Genomic DNA, 17,500 nt, shown 5'->3' with positions numbered 1-17,500 from the left:
CACAGCGAGCACCCTGGCATTCATCACACATCTGGTCATCCAGGACGTATGGTTTTACTTCAACCTGCAGAACAATAAAATAAAAAAATACATGAATAACAAATGCAATACTCACTTAGAGACCCATGATGCATTTTTAGTTTTACCTATTTTGAGCTAGTGCAAGAATTTTAGAAAAACTACCAAGAAAATCTCAGATTTATAATTCTCCTTCCAGTTGTTTCTAAAAGAAAATCCAATACATTTTTACTAGCAAAAATAACTATACCGTTGTTAGTGGTGGGAATTCAAACTTGTTTAACACGCAAAGATGGATTATAATTGATCATTTATGCAAACTACTAATGACAAGAAGCCCAGTCCTTAAAGGATCACAGAGCAGCCCGACACACACAAGTCATAAACTTTTTTTTTTTTTTTTTTAAACACATCATATGATGTTAAGCATTATGCCATTCACAGATTTGTATTTTATCTCTTTCTCCCTCTCTCCAACTGTTATGACATACAAATGCTCCTCTTCGGAAAGACAACAAAAAAGTTTAAAGGTGAACTAAACAGTCTAAACATAAAAAGAGTGAGAAAACAAAAGGCGACACAGTAAAACTGTGCCCATCAGTTAACAGAGAGCTGTGTTTGCTTAGGGAGCACACTCACCGATCATCTCTCTAAATCAATAGGAGCTTGCAGCATTGCATTTCCACGTGTATCAGTGCCTTTTGAATACACTGTAACTAGCGAGCGTTTTAATACAAATCCAAAAGAAACTAACTTTGAGTCTAATTTTGCTCCAGATTAAGGTACAGCCCAGTATATCATGACATGGTTTTTTTTGTTTAACCTGTAAAACATTTTAGCATTTGACCTGAAAATAAAGAACTCAAAGTTAATAAAAAAAACTCATGAAGATACAGCAGCACTGCTACTCTACCTAGCATAGCTCTTTTTGAATGGAATTCTACAATAAGCAATGCAGAAGCAAAATGTGGCAACAAATAACAAATCAGACATCTTAAGAAAACATAGGCATGTATCAATATTTTCTGTATAGTTAATACATCTTTGGAGAATGCAATTTATTAAGCTTTTTGGTGGTCACCCACAGTGCACCTCATTTAAAATGGGCCCATGTTAAAATAAGGACTTTATTTTCAAGTTGTATAGAGCCCTTGGTGGTCTCAACAAATACAACCGAGTGGGAGGGGGAGTTCAGGTCTGCCCAACCTTTCACAAACAGCAACGTTCTAAAAAACACCTAACATTAGATAAAATTAATTGTATATGGAGAGCTCTTGAACAGGCACAGTTTCTGCTGAAAACAGCACAACCCTGCTGATCAGAGTATACAGAACAGATGCTCTGGAAACAATAGAGGCTATATGAAATTAGTTTTTTGCCTAGCAACAAACCATATGCAGCTTGCCATATAAAACTTAATGTTACAATTTGATCAACACCATCCTCAATGGCTCATGAGAATTATCCTAAAATTGCTACCTGAATATTTTTTTTTGTACTGTACTGAGTAAAATGAGGTTCTTAACACTGAATATTCAGATATTTCAAATAAGTCAAAATGTATAAAATTAAAATGGCTGTTGCTTCTGGGTACCTGTTCACTTGCTGTGTCAATTTTATGTTCAATGGTCTAGTAGCAACCAGTAACAAATGATGTAGCATTGTACCTGTATGTCCTGAAAAAAAGTTGAAGGAACTAGATTTTCATCACAAAAAAGGGGACCTGTGATGAAGGTTGATCTGACTTTTGACCCTTAAATTAAAAAAAAATATATATATATATATATATATATATATATATATATATATATATATATATATATATATATATATATATATATATATATATATATATATATATATTATACAATAGACCACCTTAATTTGGAACCCTTGTGGTCTGGGTCATAAGGTTAAAGGTCATCCAAATGGGCACTTTGTATCATCTTGAGGCATGGGGCCAGACCAAATCAAAGTTAGCACTTTGCAGTAATAAAAACACAAGAAACATTCCTTCAAAAAGCAGTTATCACTTGTGGGTTGAGAAGGGGGAGTGGTTTGCTATCGCCTGACCAGATCTACTCAACTCCAGGTATAAATCACATCGCAAGACTTTCACAGGACCCGATTTTATAGTCAACTTTGAACTTGTCAAACCCTATCACGTATTAAGCAAACAGTAAAAAAAAATAAAAATAAATAAGGAAATTAAAAAAAAACAAACAAACACTAAACATCCTGATATTTGGGGAAAAAAAAAACAAACAAAAAAAACAGTACATGCCTCAAGAAGCTCCAATTGATTTCATATATCGAAGACTTGCCACAGAACACTCAATTTAAAATTTTATAACTTACAGTATGAAATATTATATGTATTATGCCTATTATCATCATAATATGTTGTGTTGGTTGCACCCTTAAATGAAATACTCAAGTTTTTTTGTTAACCAACTTTCTTTTAATAAATCTTCGTTCTTGTGCAGTTATAGCCTACCGTACAGTAGTTGTTTTTTATGCCCTTGGCGTTTTGTTGAGTGTTTCAATTTTCTAAATCACACCTCAAATAGACATTTCATTGAAAAAGCATACAATAAGCACTCAGTGGTAGAACATCCAGTAATAAAAAATGAAATCTTTAGTTATTCATTTTTTAAAAAGTGTGTGTCAAGAGCTTTGGTGGGGGGTGGGGTGGGGGTTGGGTTGTCTTGGAAGGTGCTATGCAAGCGTATACTGAAAACAAAAACTAGGCTAAATTAATAATACAATGTATTCATAGAAAGGCAGCAAACAAGAAAGACATTAAAAGCAGTTTATTTTAAGCTGTCAAAGAGGGGCTGGAATGAATGTGGCTTTAAGTGAAATGGACAAACATCAGAATTCTGAACAATGCAATTACCAGTAAGACAATGTATAAATGACGTTAAAAACCCATTTCGCCACTGCTTAGATTAAATATTGTTTACACTGGCCCCAAATGAAAACCATTGAATATAGATGTAATTTATACCAACCGAGGCCAAACCAATATCCATGGAAACCAAGCTCATATAAATGTCTGCGGTTTCCCAGAGAGGCACAGCTGCCGCACACATCAACTACACCCTGACAGCGTAATAAAAGGCTTTCTATCGCCCAGGAAAATAAAAAAAAAAACAAGACCTCAATTTCTCCTCAATGTGTGGGTAATAAGCAGTGACTCACAGCAGCAAACACAAAAAAAAAAAAAGAAAAAAATGCCATTTAGTGGTTGCAGGACCTACAATAATTGCAATGTAATTTCAAGCGCCTACTCTGGTCTGACATACCAGCTTCACTCAGGGTACAACACTGGCAATTAAACTACTGTCAAATCCCATTACAAACACGGCCCGGCTTACAAATGGCTTCGCATGAAAACACCAAGGGGATTTATGTCCACTATTTTAGAACTGACTTTGGTGCCTTACTGAAGGACTGAAACTTGAGTGAGGACAAATACAATGTTAAGGAGCACCAAAAAGATGTGGTCAAGTGCAGTTAAATGTGACATAATTGAGCCAATTTCTACCCAGCACCACTTCTATTCCACTGAACCGCTATTAACAACACTGCACTTTTGTTTGTGTTTTTTTAGGTCAATAAGGAGACAAACTAAGGTCACCATTATTATTGTGCATTATGCAAGACCCTAAACCGACATTACAGGATAATAAGTGTTGTGCTGGGAAACAGAGCAGCCAATTTGCTACAGAGGCAGCAGATCTCATTAGGGGCAACACTAAGGGAAAATGAGAAGTCTTGCTGTTGCTGTGCTGGAGTGTCAGTATGTGGCAGACACTGCAAACAGGCCCCTCAGCCCATTGGCCTGAATAATGAATGGCTGCCTTATGAGAGCTCCCTCAAGTGGCACCAAAGAGGTTTTCAACCAATACATTCTCAAACACAAGCCAAGAGAATGCAGTTCCTGTTGAAATCCTGCCCACTTTCTGCCTACCTCCTATAGTTCAGCCCCGTGCGCCTGTGCGGGAAAGCTACTAAAGCTATTCACTCCAACAGTAAATTCTGGGAGTGGGGGAAAACCCCCATTAAATTGAAAAAAAAAAAAATTGAAATAAACAATTTAGAGAGATCATTATTTAGCGTTTTTCCAGTTTTGGGACTAGAAAACGATGCAAATTACATTTTAAAATAACATCCAAAAGCTGTATACATTAAAATTCCAACGCTGTCTATACTGTAGCGTGTCAGAACGTTTCTAAAGAACAAATTACTTAAACTTACACATCCTGTAGTGTTCCGCGTTTCCGGTTTATTCTGAATTTTACTGAAAAAAAAAGTTACAGGATTTTTTTTTTTTTTTTTTTAAACTGGACGGTGGTATTTACTGACTTAAACCTGACGTGTGTCTATTATTCAATATTATCCCGGTACTATTTTCTAGGAAATACACTAATTTGATTAAAATTTTATTTTGACTCTGACATTGTAATAAGCAGCCCTACACTGTATCCTAGGATACAGTAGATGTTTAGACGTCAGGGGATCAAATAACATTCAGCTGTGGTTCTGAGTCACTTCACAAACACATTATCACCTGATTATGTTGGCCAATCAAAGTCTGATTGTGGCAATTGCTGGGCGTTGTATACTAGCTTGAAAACTAAACAAATACAAGAAAACATAATATTTTTTGTGGATGCGGAATGGGGAGAAAACATAAATCAGTTTATGAATATTAAAAAAAAAACAAATGTTTCGACGTATAGAAAAAGCAAAAATAGCATAACTGGGTTAGCTGAGGCAGAGGATGCAAAGCACTGCAAATACTGCTGCATTGAGGTACATGTTCACCCTGACAATAAGAGGACATACTGAAAAGTAAGCGACACGTTAAACTAAACCAAGACAGTGAACTGAGAGACAAGCAATCCATTTATGCAGCTTTACATGTGCTTTAATAAAAGAAAGTGCAGAATGACTGTGTTAATGAATTTGTCAGAGCGCTGTGCTTTGCTGGACAGCCACTGTTTACTGCAGAGGTGTATCGGTGACTGTGCGACAGTACTGTCCATCAGCTAAACACTGCCTAATGTCAACAACCTTAATTTGAAATATTTGACAAAAAATGGTGATGCTTTAGTTGGTAAACTGACATGGAAGGCTTTGATGGAAATGCCCAGGATGATTCTAGATGCGTTTTCCATTGGCTTTTACCATTTTATTTTATGATTTCAAGGCGAATAAACCTGGCTTGTTTTGTGCTGATGTCATGCTCATACCCTCTGTAGCTACTGTTTCCGTCAACACAGCGATTGCCCAAAATGTTCGCAAAATACCAGTTAACTTGGGAAAATGTGGCTTCGACTTGCACAGATTCTGCTTCATCATACATGCCAGGGACAAATTAACCTGCTCAGAAACCAGAACTGCTATGCATCATATTCTACATGTAAAGTGCGTATACCGAGATCCCCCCCCCAACTCCGATTTTTACAGATGTTTTAATTAAAAACTATTTTTTACTGATTTTATCCCTATTTTAATATATGTAAACGCCGCACATGCTAGCCAATATTATTTTTGGTTTCCAATAGGTGGGTGGATATAATCTGTATGCTTCAGCAATTTCATACAAATGACCTGGAGTATGAAAAAAAAAAAAAAAAAAAAAAAAAAATTAAAAAATCGTAATTATTTACATTCACTGCAATTAATATACAGTGCCTATAAAAAGTCTACACCCAGTTGAACTTTTTTCACATTTTGTTGTGTCAGTGTCTCACAGGTTCATGCATTTAAATGAATGTTTTTTTCCCCACTTATCTACACACCATATTCCACATTACAAAACTGAAAGATCATAATTGGATAAGTCTCCACTCCCTGAGTTAATACTTGGTGGAAACACCCTTGGCAGCAATTAGTCTGTTGGGATAGGTCTACCAACTTTGGTCAAATATTGCTAAATCTAGGTGTGCATTCTTCTTTACAAAACTGTTCAAGCTCTGTCAAGTTCCTTGGGGTGCGTTGATGGACAGCAATCACACAAATTTTCAATTGGTTTTAGGTCGGTGCTTTGACTGGGCCACTCAAGGACATTTACCTTTTTGTTCCTTAGCCACTCCAATGTAGCTTTGGCTGTGTGCTTTGGGTCATTGCCATGCTGAAAGGTGAACTTATGTCCCAGTTTCAGCTTTCTCTGTATTTTGCTCCATTCATTTTCCCTTCTATCCTGACAAGTGCCCCAGTCAGTGCCGATGAGAAACATCCCCATAACATGATGCTGCCACCACCATGCTTCACAGTAGGGATGGTGTTCTTTGGGTGATGCGCTGTGTTGGGTTTGCGCCAAACATAACTGTTTACATTTAAGCCAAAAAGTTCAATTTTAGTTTAGTCAGACCACAAAACCTTTTGCCACATGGCTACAGAATCTGAGTGTTTTTTGCATACTTCAAAAACAGGGATTCAAGGTGGGCTTTCTTGAGTAATGGGTTCCTTCTTGCCACCCTACCATACAGGCCAGATTTGTGGAGTGCTTGGGATATTGTTGTCACATGCACACTTTGACCAGTCTTGGCCATAAAAATCTGTAGCTCTTGCAAAGTTGCCATTGGTCTCTTGGTAGCCTCTCTGATGAGTCTCTTTCTTGCTCGGTCATCCAGTTTAGAGGGACAGCCTGATCTAGGCAAGGTCTTGGTGGTGCCATACACCTTCCACATCTTAATAATCGTCTTTACCATTCTCCAAAGGATATTCAAGGCCTTTGATATTTTTTTATACCCATCCCCTGATATCTGCCTTTCAACAACTTTGTTCCAGAGTTCTTTTGAAAGCGCCTTGGTGCTCATGGTTGAGTCTTTGCTTTGAAATGCACTACCCAGCAGAGGGAACCTACAGGAACTATTGAATTTATCCTGAAACCATGTGAATCACTACAATTTAACACAGGTGGAGGCCACTTAACTTGGTGTGTGATTCTGAAGGAGATTGGTTAAACCTGAGCTAATTTAGGATTGCTATTACAAGGGGAGTGGACAACCAAGCTATTTCAGTTTTTATTTTAAATAAATTTTTCTACAGATTTCTAGAATATTTCTTTCACCTGGAAGTTGTGGAGTAGGATGTGTAGACAAATGAAAAAAATATATATATTAATGCATTTTAATTCCAGGCTATAAGGCAACAAAAGCTGAAAATTTTGAAATGGGGGTGTAGACTTTCTATAGCACTGTATGTTGGTTGGGACATTTCAGTAGGGTGTCGCTGTCATTGACTTTTAACATGTGTTTTACTGCAGTTTTGAAACATTACAAGAGGTTGTTTGCTTTTTATATAATTCACGTTTTTTTACCTGGAAGCTGAAAGCAGTGTCAACTTCACTTCCCTTGCCAAAAGAAATACATCTGTCTTATTTATCATCAAAAAAACCAAAAACAAAACAAACAACTTTGCAATATCCCAAGAGAAGCAACACCTGTTCGCTTTCACCAATTTTCACAGATGGTGTATAGCAGAACTCCGTTTAAAGCTTTCAAGCTTCTTCAGAAATATAAAAAAAAAAAAACCTTTAGCAAAGCCCTTCAGTTGCACCTAACCTCATTTCTATTTGGTTTTCATTAAGATTGATATGATAAGAACAAGATAGACTAACCACATTAAATATAGAATTACATGAGGGGATAGGGATCAGCAATGGGTAGTCTAGCCCATTTGCCATTCCTGAATGCTTTTATTTGTTTAAACTAACAACAACAAAAATATGGGTTTTGCATTATTGTACCTAAACCAAACAAGAAAGGTAGCACTAATAACACCAAGTAAGTAGTACTTATCTAAAAAGTATCATACGTCCAATAAGCCACTCCAATGCTAATGTGTTTCATTCTACTGCAGTTTACACTATTAAAGCAAAGAGGTTTAATACACAAAGATTCAAAAGTCACTCAATCAGTTCAAAGTTATTTAATTCTGTTTGCTTTTCAGTGGACAATGTGAAAAAAAATGCCATGTAGCATTAGTGTTTACAGTTCTTGAGTCTAATGGTGAGAATGTCAGCCCATGGATGCAAGCCAGTATGCAAATAAATTGTGTTCACATTGAGCACAAGCAGACATGCACCCAGACATACCACCGTCTTCCTCTTGGTCATCTACTACCTGCTGAGTTTCAGTGCTCGTTCTGTGTCTGTTGTGACTGAAGTAGGCGAATTGATATTTTATATCCTGTAACACAATCTAATGGATGTTAGTTTTCCTGCTGCAATATATCCATCCAAATGGATGGATCTACTTCTCTAAATTACTTGTCCCATTAGATAATCTGGCTCCTTCGTGGCTGTATATCCTTGAGAAAGGATTAAACATAGAGAGAGAATCAATGGGGGATTTCAACTTCCCCCAAATAAAATGGGAAAACCCGGTGGGTAGCGCGAAGGATGAAATAGAAATGGTGGAAATGACAAATGACTGCTTCCTAACACAATTTGTGAAGGCACCCACTAGAGGGGAGGCATGCCTTGATTTAGTCTTTTCAAATAACGAAGATAGAATAACTAAAACAGAGGTCAGAGAACCACTGGCAAACTCAGACCACAACATGGTCTCATTTGAAGTGTTTTTTAAATCCCCAAAAGTAAAGACTAAAGCTAAGGTTTACAATTTTAGAAAAGCAAACTATGAAGGTATGAAACAGAGTAGATTGGAGTAAAATAGAGAAAACACCCACAGAAGGATGGTTATTCTTCAAAAATGTAGTACTAGAGGCGCAAAACAATTATATCCCTAAAGTAGACAAATCTAAATGTAAAAATAAATTGCAAAATGGTTTAATAGATCAATTAAAAAAAATATTCAGCGAAAAAAGGCACTTTACAGAGCATTAAAAAAGGACCAAAAAGAAAGTACGCAGAAAGAGTACACAGAACTGCAAAACGCAAGTCAAAAAGGAAGTTAGAAAGGCCAAGAGAGGAATAGAAATAAACATTGCTAAGGGAGCTAAAACCAATTCCAAAATGTTTTTCCAATATTACAACAGCAAGAGAACATTCAAAGAGGAGATTAAATGTTTAAGAGATACAAATGGCAAAATCGTAGAGGAAGAAAAAAAATAGCAAATATGTTAAATGATTACTTTTCACAAGTTTTTACAAAGGAAGATACTGACAACATGCCCCACATGTCATCCAGTTCCTATCCAGTTTTAAATAACTTTAGCATAACTGAGGCAGAAGTGTTAAAGGGACTAGGAGCTCTTAAAATAAACAAATCCCCTGGGCCGGATGAGATCCTCCCAGTAGTACTCAAAGAAATGAAAGAAGTAATTTACAAACCGCTAACCAAGATCATGCAGCAGTCTCTTGACACAGGGGTGGTACCGACAGACTGGAAAATTGCAAACGTAATACCGATCCACAAAAAGGGAAACAAAACTGAACCAGGTAACTACAGACCAGTAAGCCTGACTTCTATTATATGCAAACTTATGGAAACTATAATAAGATCCAAAATGGAAAATTACCTATATGGTAACAGTATACTGGGAGACAGTCAACATGGTTTTAGGAAAGGGAGATCGTGCCTAACTAACTTGCTTGATTTTTTTGAGGATGCAACATCGATAATGGATAATTGCAAAGCATATGACATGGTTTATTTAGATTTCCAGAAAGCTTTTGACAAAGTCCCGCACAAAAGATTAATTCTCAAACTGAACGCAGTTGGGATTCAAGGAAACACATGTACATGGATTAGGGAGTGGTTAACATGTAGAAAACAGAAAGTACTGATTAGAGGAAAAACCTCAGAATGGAGTGTGGTAACCAGCGGTGTACCACAGGGATCAGTATTAGGTCCTCTGCTATTCCTAATCTACATTAATGATTTAGATTCTGGTATAGTAAGCAAACTTGTTAAATTTGCAGACGACACAAAAGTAGGAGGAGTGGCAAACACTGTTGCAGCAGCAAAGGTCATTCAAAATGATCTAGACAAGATTCAGAACTGGGCAGACACATGGCAAATGACATTTAATAGAGAAAAGTGTAAGGTACTGCACGCAGGAAATAAAAATGTACATTATAAATATCATATGGGAGATATTGAAATTGGAGAAGGAATCTATGAAAAAGACCTAGGAGTTTTTGTTGACTCAGAAATGTCTTCATCTAGACAATGTGGGGAAGCTATAAAAAAGGCTAACAAGATGCTCGGATACATTGTGAAAAGTGTTGAATTTAAATCAAGGGAAGTAATGTTAAAACTGTACAATGCACTAGTAAGACCTCATCTTGAATATTGTGTTCAGTTCTGGTCACCTCGCTATAAAAAAGATATTTCTGCTCTAGAAAGAGTGCAAAGAAGAGCGACCAGAATTATTCCGGGCTTAAAAGGCATGTCATATGCAGACAGGCTAAAAGAATTGAATCTGTTCAGTCTTGAACAAAGTAGACTACGTGGCGACCTAATTCAAGCATTCAAAATTCTAAAAGGTATTGACAGTGTCGACCCAAGGGACTTTTTCAGCCTGAAAAAAGAAACAAGGACCAGGGGTCACAAATGGAGTTTAGAAAAAGGGGCATTCAGAACAGAAAATAGGAGACACTTTTTTACACAGAGAATTGTGAGGGTCTGGAATCAACTCCCCAGTAATGTTGTTGAAGCTGACACCCTGGGATCCTTCAAGAAGCTGCTTGATGAGATTTTGGGATCAATAAGCTACTAACAACCAAACGAGCAAGATGGGCCGAATGGCCTCCTCTCGTTTGTAAACTTTCTTATGTTCTTAAGTAGAAGAACCGATCCAATTCTCAGAGTGTCTGCAAGTGATAGCCCATTCATTAGATGTTAGAAGTTGAAACTAGAACTGTGGTTTACATTTTGCTTAAAATACAACATGGCCCGACTAGCACATCTTTAATGAAAAAGACGAGTAACTGAAGGAAGCCAAGCTTTAGTGAAGCATGAACTCGTTGGCAGATGCAAGCAGTTCACTGTGGTCATAGTTTGGTAGAAATTGGGGAAATAAACCTAAAACAGCTCAGCTGAAGAAAAGGGCACAGATCACTGGGATGTATATTATTGGAACATTTGAAAAGGACCACTACTAATTATCTTAACAGAGCCACCATGGCTTCACACACTTGTTACAAATCCCAAAACCTATAGACCATGATTACATAGCCTTGTTTCCTGCATACATTAAATAAACGGTAGGTTTAACAGTAAAACTGTTTGGACAAGGAAAAATACTGCCAAAATGTTAATTGTTAGGTTAATTCCTGAGAAACTGAAAACATTGAATGTATTCATGAATTATTTCGTTAGGGCTGGGAGGGGTTGTTCACAGGTTTTGGAAATACGGTTTCATTCACTTGGACCTCACTCATGTCTTTCAACAGGAAAAAAAGTTTGCAATGGAAAGCGTTGTTGCATCACAGCTGCCTTCTGGGTCACCAGATAAATGTGCTCTATATTCAAGGTTCCAGATCCTACTGATTGCCATTAATAACATATATTTGTCAAGGGTACTAAATTAAAACTGTTATACTGCCTGTCTGGGTTCACCAATTGTGGACATGCATTTATACCCCCAGAATGCTGGCGGGAGATTGGGGTCCGAATGGCATGCCCAGGATTGGTGCAGGTGAATGGAGGGCGTGGCTTAATGCAAAGAGATATATAGGAGCGCATGTCTGAGCGCAGTTGGAGAGTGAGTGAGTGACAGAGGATGTCTTCATGAGAGCTAGACTGGAATTTAGCACAGAAAGACAGGTTTTTATTATTTTGTTTTGCTTTCATTTTACACACATGTAACTTTAGTAATATTGTACTGTTTACTAGAAAGGGGGACACAGCCCAAAAAAAAAAAAATAAAAGGGGGTGCAGCAAAAAAAAAAAAAAAAAAAAAAAGAATCCCTGGTATAATGTGAGAATATTTAAATGCAAATCAGACATTAAATAATTTTCCATGCCTCACATGATGGGGATCTGTGTGTCATACATAGCGAGGCAGATTAGTTCAGGGCTGATCAATCACCCTGAACAGAGTAGACATCTCACAGAAAGACACATAGAAACAAGGCAACAGAGAGTGCAACTGAACATAAATTCTCTCCACAGCTCTGCTACTAAACAATCTGCTCCTATCCAGTCAGTATCAATAACAGTAGTCAGACTGTGCCCTTGCATTCTGCTTACCCGTTTGTCAATGTCATTGTGCTGGAGCTGCACAAAGCGAGCACTGATAGCAGCAATGTAACTTTGTTGATTGGAGAAAGCCACTCTTCCGGCTCCCTTAGGGTACTTCAGCTCAGGATCGGTGTCAATGCCGGCATAACAGACCCCTCCGTACAACCGGTCCATGATCATCGCCAGTTCAACTGCACGAAAGAAGAGATCCCTATGAGCCATCCTAATGTCCATATAAGTACGTTCTAAAATGTCATTATATAATAATGGCACTTCCATCCATCCAAAACCGGATGATTCACAATTACTTTAGGTTTTATTTAAAGCAGCTGAATATAGTTCAGGACACGCTAGTTTGCTACTCATATAAACATACTACCAGTTAGGTCGACAGATTTTTCTGTTCAACTAGGTCGAGTATTTGGTGCTACCCCTTATGAAATACACTTACACAAGCAATTTGCATATTTCTGGGCATACCAGTAATACAAAACCTTTAATTGCCTGTAGATAACTTCCTACAAATACAGACATATGTTAGAATAATGCATACATTTAAACAGGAGAATTAACAATCTCTCCCCCTCTCTCTCAGAGAGAGAGAGAGAGAGAGAGGAGGGGAAAAATTGATTGAATCCAATTACAATAGTGATTTGAATGTCAGGAATATGACTCATTCCTGCTCACAAAGCATTGTGTTAAAGCATAAATGCAGCAATTTTTCATCCTTGACATATATTATTAAAAGAACAACACTTATTTAAGCTGATAGTCAGACTCATTTATAGTCTGAGAAGAATGTATGAAGAAACCCACAGCTTTCTTTAAATAAATATAAATGTATGCTGCACAGCTCTGGGAAAGGTTTAAATCAATAAATAAAATGCCAGCAAAACAGCATATTACTGTAAATTATAATTCAACCTGAAAAAAATCTTATCTTTAAAAAAAAAAAACAGCCAAAAAGGAAATAAAGGATTGTAAATTCACATGTGTTCCAATGAGAGACATTCATTATAAAATGTGGTGCCATTACTTTCAATGTACTTAGTAACTCGTTTAAAGTGTTTGAAAGACATTCAGCATTATTGCTAATGAAAATGTATTCACATAAAGCTTTTGGAAAAGTTTTTGGCCGAGTTCAATTGCTACGTGAACCCTTGTATTGGTGCTTGGCAACTCTCTCCAGGCATACTGACCAATCTCTGTTAGATATGCAAGTGACGTGCCCTGAATTTGTGGAGCACTCTGCAAACATTCCCATACATTCTCAGAGCCTCAGTTCTCTCACAGTTGAGTGCTTGCAACTAAAATTACTGCAGACTGCATTAGCTGCTGATTTTTTATTTTTTTTTTGCTTTTGGCCAATCATGCTAACGTAAATATCACTGCAGCTGAAGCAGATATCTCAATTCAAAATTATTACCATCTCTTATGTGTGTTTGTATTTTCCTCACAAAACTAAATATGAGGCTGGGATGCAACAGAACTGTACAGTAGATAGAAAACAACTGAAAGTGTTATAGAGCTCTGTAATTTCCACTCACCAGCTCTCAGAGGTCGGGGAACTCCACCTACAAAGATAGTTTTCCGGGGATCCAGGGGCTGAGAACCATCCATTACAAAGTCACTGTCACTCAGGTTCCAAGGTCGGATTTGCACCTGCATGGGAATAAAGCAAACTGCCTGATAGGGAGGGGGATTGTCTGTATGGAATGGGGGCTGATAAAAACTGCTTTTGAATTACATTGCCACTGTGAAGAGAACTATAAATTCCCTTCCTTTTCCCATACCGGTTTTCCACGTTTTATTTTTATTTATTTTTTTAAACATGTTTTCATTATTAAAAGGGAACTCCACCATACTATATATTGTACTTTACAAATGCTGCGACACTGCTTTACTGAAGCTGTGAGACTTGTATCAGTTGAAATGGACACTAATACCTGTCGACTGATGTAAGGAGAGTGCTGAAGTTTCATATTTAATAAAACTGTAAAAGGTGGCAATGACTAAGGACTGCGGTGGTTATTCCTCAGATTTAAAAAAAAAAAAAAAAAAAAAAAAAAAGGCTTTAGTATTTTCATTTCACAAAGTTAACTGATATGTACTACATATGTTTTGTCTTTCATGAACCCCGCAAAAAGGTATGCAAGTCTAGTAAAGATCTATTTGTCAGAAGAAATTCCTAGTACGTCATAGGAAAGATATCAATAAAATGTCACAAATTATTAATCTAGGTTATTGTAGGCTTTTTTTGGGAACATAATTGGTTGGTTTTACAGACCGTGGTTATCAATTACCTTGCCTCATGTTACCTTTGATAAGGTAGTCCAAAATTAGTGCTCATCAGGGTCTGTGAAAGCCATTACTGTTAAATCCCTTTAAAATGAGTATGGTATGTTGAATTGTTGGGTCCTAGTCACAAAACTTTAAGGACTGTTTTTGAAGTGTGTTTCTAAACAACTTGTAAGGTAAAATATTTTTTGTGAATGTTTTTTTTTTTTTTTTTTTTTTTATTATATATTTAAACAAACCTTTTTTTTTTAAAAAATTTAGATACAAAGAGTGGAGAGAGGATCCTAATGCCGGAATTATCTTTAATTTTCCAGCTATGTCGAATACAAGTCCTTTGATTGTTCAGTGGTAGGAAAGCTAAGAAACACAACACCACGTTTCATTGTGTTTGCTCATGACAGTGTTTTCGAAATTAATCTGGCACAAAAGGTAAATAAACACAGCGAAAGGTTGTGAGTAATAGCTTTCCCTTTTGCTTGTTGGTCACATCAGTAGTGGGGGATCTGTAGTCGGACGGTCAGCTCTGCCACCCCCCCCCCCACCCCCCCCCCCCCCCCCACCCCCCCCAATTGTGATGGCGCTGCGCTGCGTGTATTCCGGTTACAGGAAGAAGGATGCTGGCTATTCGGAGCTGCTCAGAATGTTTGCTCTCGCTCTGGAAAGGGGGGTGCTGCAGGCAGATGGCAGGGCCTAGCTGGTTGCCGCAGCGACGGTGCTTACTGGTTTGTCCTTGATGGTGGGACTGGAGACACACAGGTAGAGCTTTCCATCTTCCTCAATACAGGCGTCAATCAGAGCTTGAACTGAACTTTCCTCCTGGAAAAGCAGAAAGGCATAGCCTGGAGAGAGACAGAGATATACAATATTGAGTCAAATATTGAAATAAATACAAATGTATGTAGCGCCATACAGTATACTGCAATTTTTTTTACAGCAGAATACAAAATAAATGATAGATAAATAGCAGAGGAACTGTTGTATTTCAGATAGACATTAGCCAAAACCTTCAACTGCTTGACAGTTTAGTTTTTATCTCAGAATGATCATTACAATTATTGATGATGTACAGATGTTACAAAAATAACACAAAAGACTATAAATAACAAAATTAGTCACCAAAACTCTTCCCCTCTTTTTAGGTGTGCCATATAGGGGCAGAACTGTATGTTCAAATGTCCATGTAAAGTTTGACTAAATTCTGAAAAACTGTTCCCAAGATATAGCCTTCACTTCATAACAAATCACACCCAGGATACCCTAAATTTCTCAACATATGATTTTCTTTATGAAAATAGAAGAGGCGGCCTTACGTACTGTATAGCCTTCATTAGCTAGTGATTCTGATTCTCTCAAGAACTTGTGCAAACGTATGTATGTACCACGTTTCATCACAACTCAATTACTGGTGACATAACACATGTACAAAAGGAAGCTTGACTCATGGCAGATAATGACACAGGGATAGCATTACAGTTACAGAGCTTTTTACATCAGCTATCAAAGCAAACAGGCTAAAATATCGCCGTACTGAAACAAAGTGATACTATTGCACAATGCATGTATGCAGTAAGATCGGGAAAGATTAGCATGACAAACAAAGTTGCTTCATTCCCAACAATGGTGTACTCCAGTGCACATCACTCAGCAGGCTTTGTTATCATTCAACACAGCTTTGAACAAGTTGTGCATGACATGTCAACTGGTCTGCAATTACTATCAACAAAAAGGTTTGAAGTACAGATATGACTGTCGTAAAGAGCGTTTCAATGTTTTAAGGCGGCTTGCTGCAGTTTACGAAATACATGTCTTAAATAGATACAGCCCTGATTGATAAAAACATGCCTGTACAGTGTAGCAATGACCGAATAAGATGATATTTCATTTTATTATGTATTATAAAAGTAGGATTCAAAACGTGAAGTAAATACAGTGTACAGAAAGCCTTTTATTAGGGTCAAAGCACACCAGATCAATCATTCAAATCAGCTTTTGGGTGATGAATATGCACGTAATAACCCTGGCTGAAATCACAGTGAATAAAAAGGAGATACTGAAATACCCTGGCCACTGGTCTAAATATACACACTGTCCTCACTAAAAATAAAAGAGTTTGGGTTGGTCACTCCAAAGCTTTGAGCAGTCAGGTTAACCACAAAGGGCCTAAACTGGATTGAGATGTGCAGGCTCCCCACTGTGCTCTTCAAACTGTCCTCCCTCTGCCAAACGTATAGCCTTGTCTATCCTGTTCCCCATGAGGAATTAAAGGATGCATTGCAGCATCTGCCATAATATTATGGTGTGACCTTGGCCTGGGACTGTACCAGTAAAATAATATAGAAGTCATGTTTGTAAATTAGGCTTAAAATCATTTCACTAATTCATGTACTGAAATGCAACTCGCACACACACACACTATATATATATATATATATATATATATATATATATATATATATATATATATATATATATATATATATATATATATATATATTATTGGTTTTTAAAGGACTTATTTGTCCTGAAAATATAATAAACAGCTCTTTAACAAAACATATCTGTTTTGTGCTGTCTACTAGGCAATGTCTAAAAGTTTTTTTTTTTTTTTTTTTTTTTTTTTTTTATCTTCTTCCACCTGACAGTATATGGATAGTGTCAGGACATTTTGCGATGCAAGTACCATGCAGCACATTTTACTCTCATTTCTAGTGGAAGGCTTCACGTCTTTGGTAAATTGCATCACAGGGAGGAGGAGTAGAGATCAGAGAAGCACAGGCCCCTGTACCCCCCGAATTTAATAGAATCAGTCACTCTGTGGCAGCTAGTGTATAGGAGCCTTTGTGACATTTGTTAATCCAAAGTGCCCTGTTCACATATGATAAACAGGATTTGGAATTCCAAATGAACGGTAATGACCGAGAGATTCCACTTGTCATATAAAGCTTTATAATAGTCCCATGTGACATAAACTGACAGTGCTTCAAGCTAAACATCCCAAATAAAAGCTGCATGTG

At 37.2% G+C, this 17,500-nt stretch overlaps 1 protein-coding gene across 8 annotated transcripts in view; it reads right to left on the bottom strand.

The window, feature by feature from the left end:
- LOC121321878 (cytoplasmic polyadenylation element-binding protein 3-like) overlaps positions 1–17,500 on the bottom strand; it is a 69,713-nt gene that overhangs the window by 567 nt on the left and 51,646 nt on the right. For all 8 annotated transcript variants that reach the window (XM_041261189.1, XM_041261190.1, XM_041261196.1 and 5 more), the window contains 4 exons: positions 15,207–15,325; positions 13,736–13,850; positions 12,198–12,379; positions 1–64 (listed from right to left, as the gene is read on the bottom strand). The exon at positions 1–64 is cut by the window's left edge. In XM_041261189.1, the coding sequence (XP_041117123.1) occupies positions 1–64; positions 12,198–12,379; positions 13,736–13,850; positions 15,207–15,325 (480 nt within the window). The remainder of the gene's footprint in view (positions 65–12,197; positions 12,380–13,735; positions 13,851–15,206; positions 15,326–17,500) is intronic.

This window comes from Polyodon spathula, chromosome 10, assembly GCF_017654505.1.
Source record: "Polyodon spathula isolate WHYD16114869_AA chromosome 10, ASM1765450v1, whole genome shotgun sequence".
NCBI classification, from domain to species: Eukaryota; Metazoa; Chordata; class Actinopteri; order Acipenseriformes; family Polyodontidae; genus Polyodon; species Polyodon spathula.
This window is presented reverse-complemented; position numbering and strand designations above follow the sequence as displayed.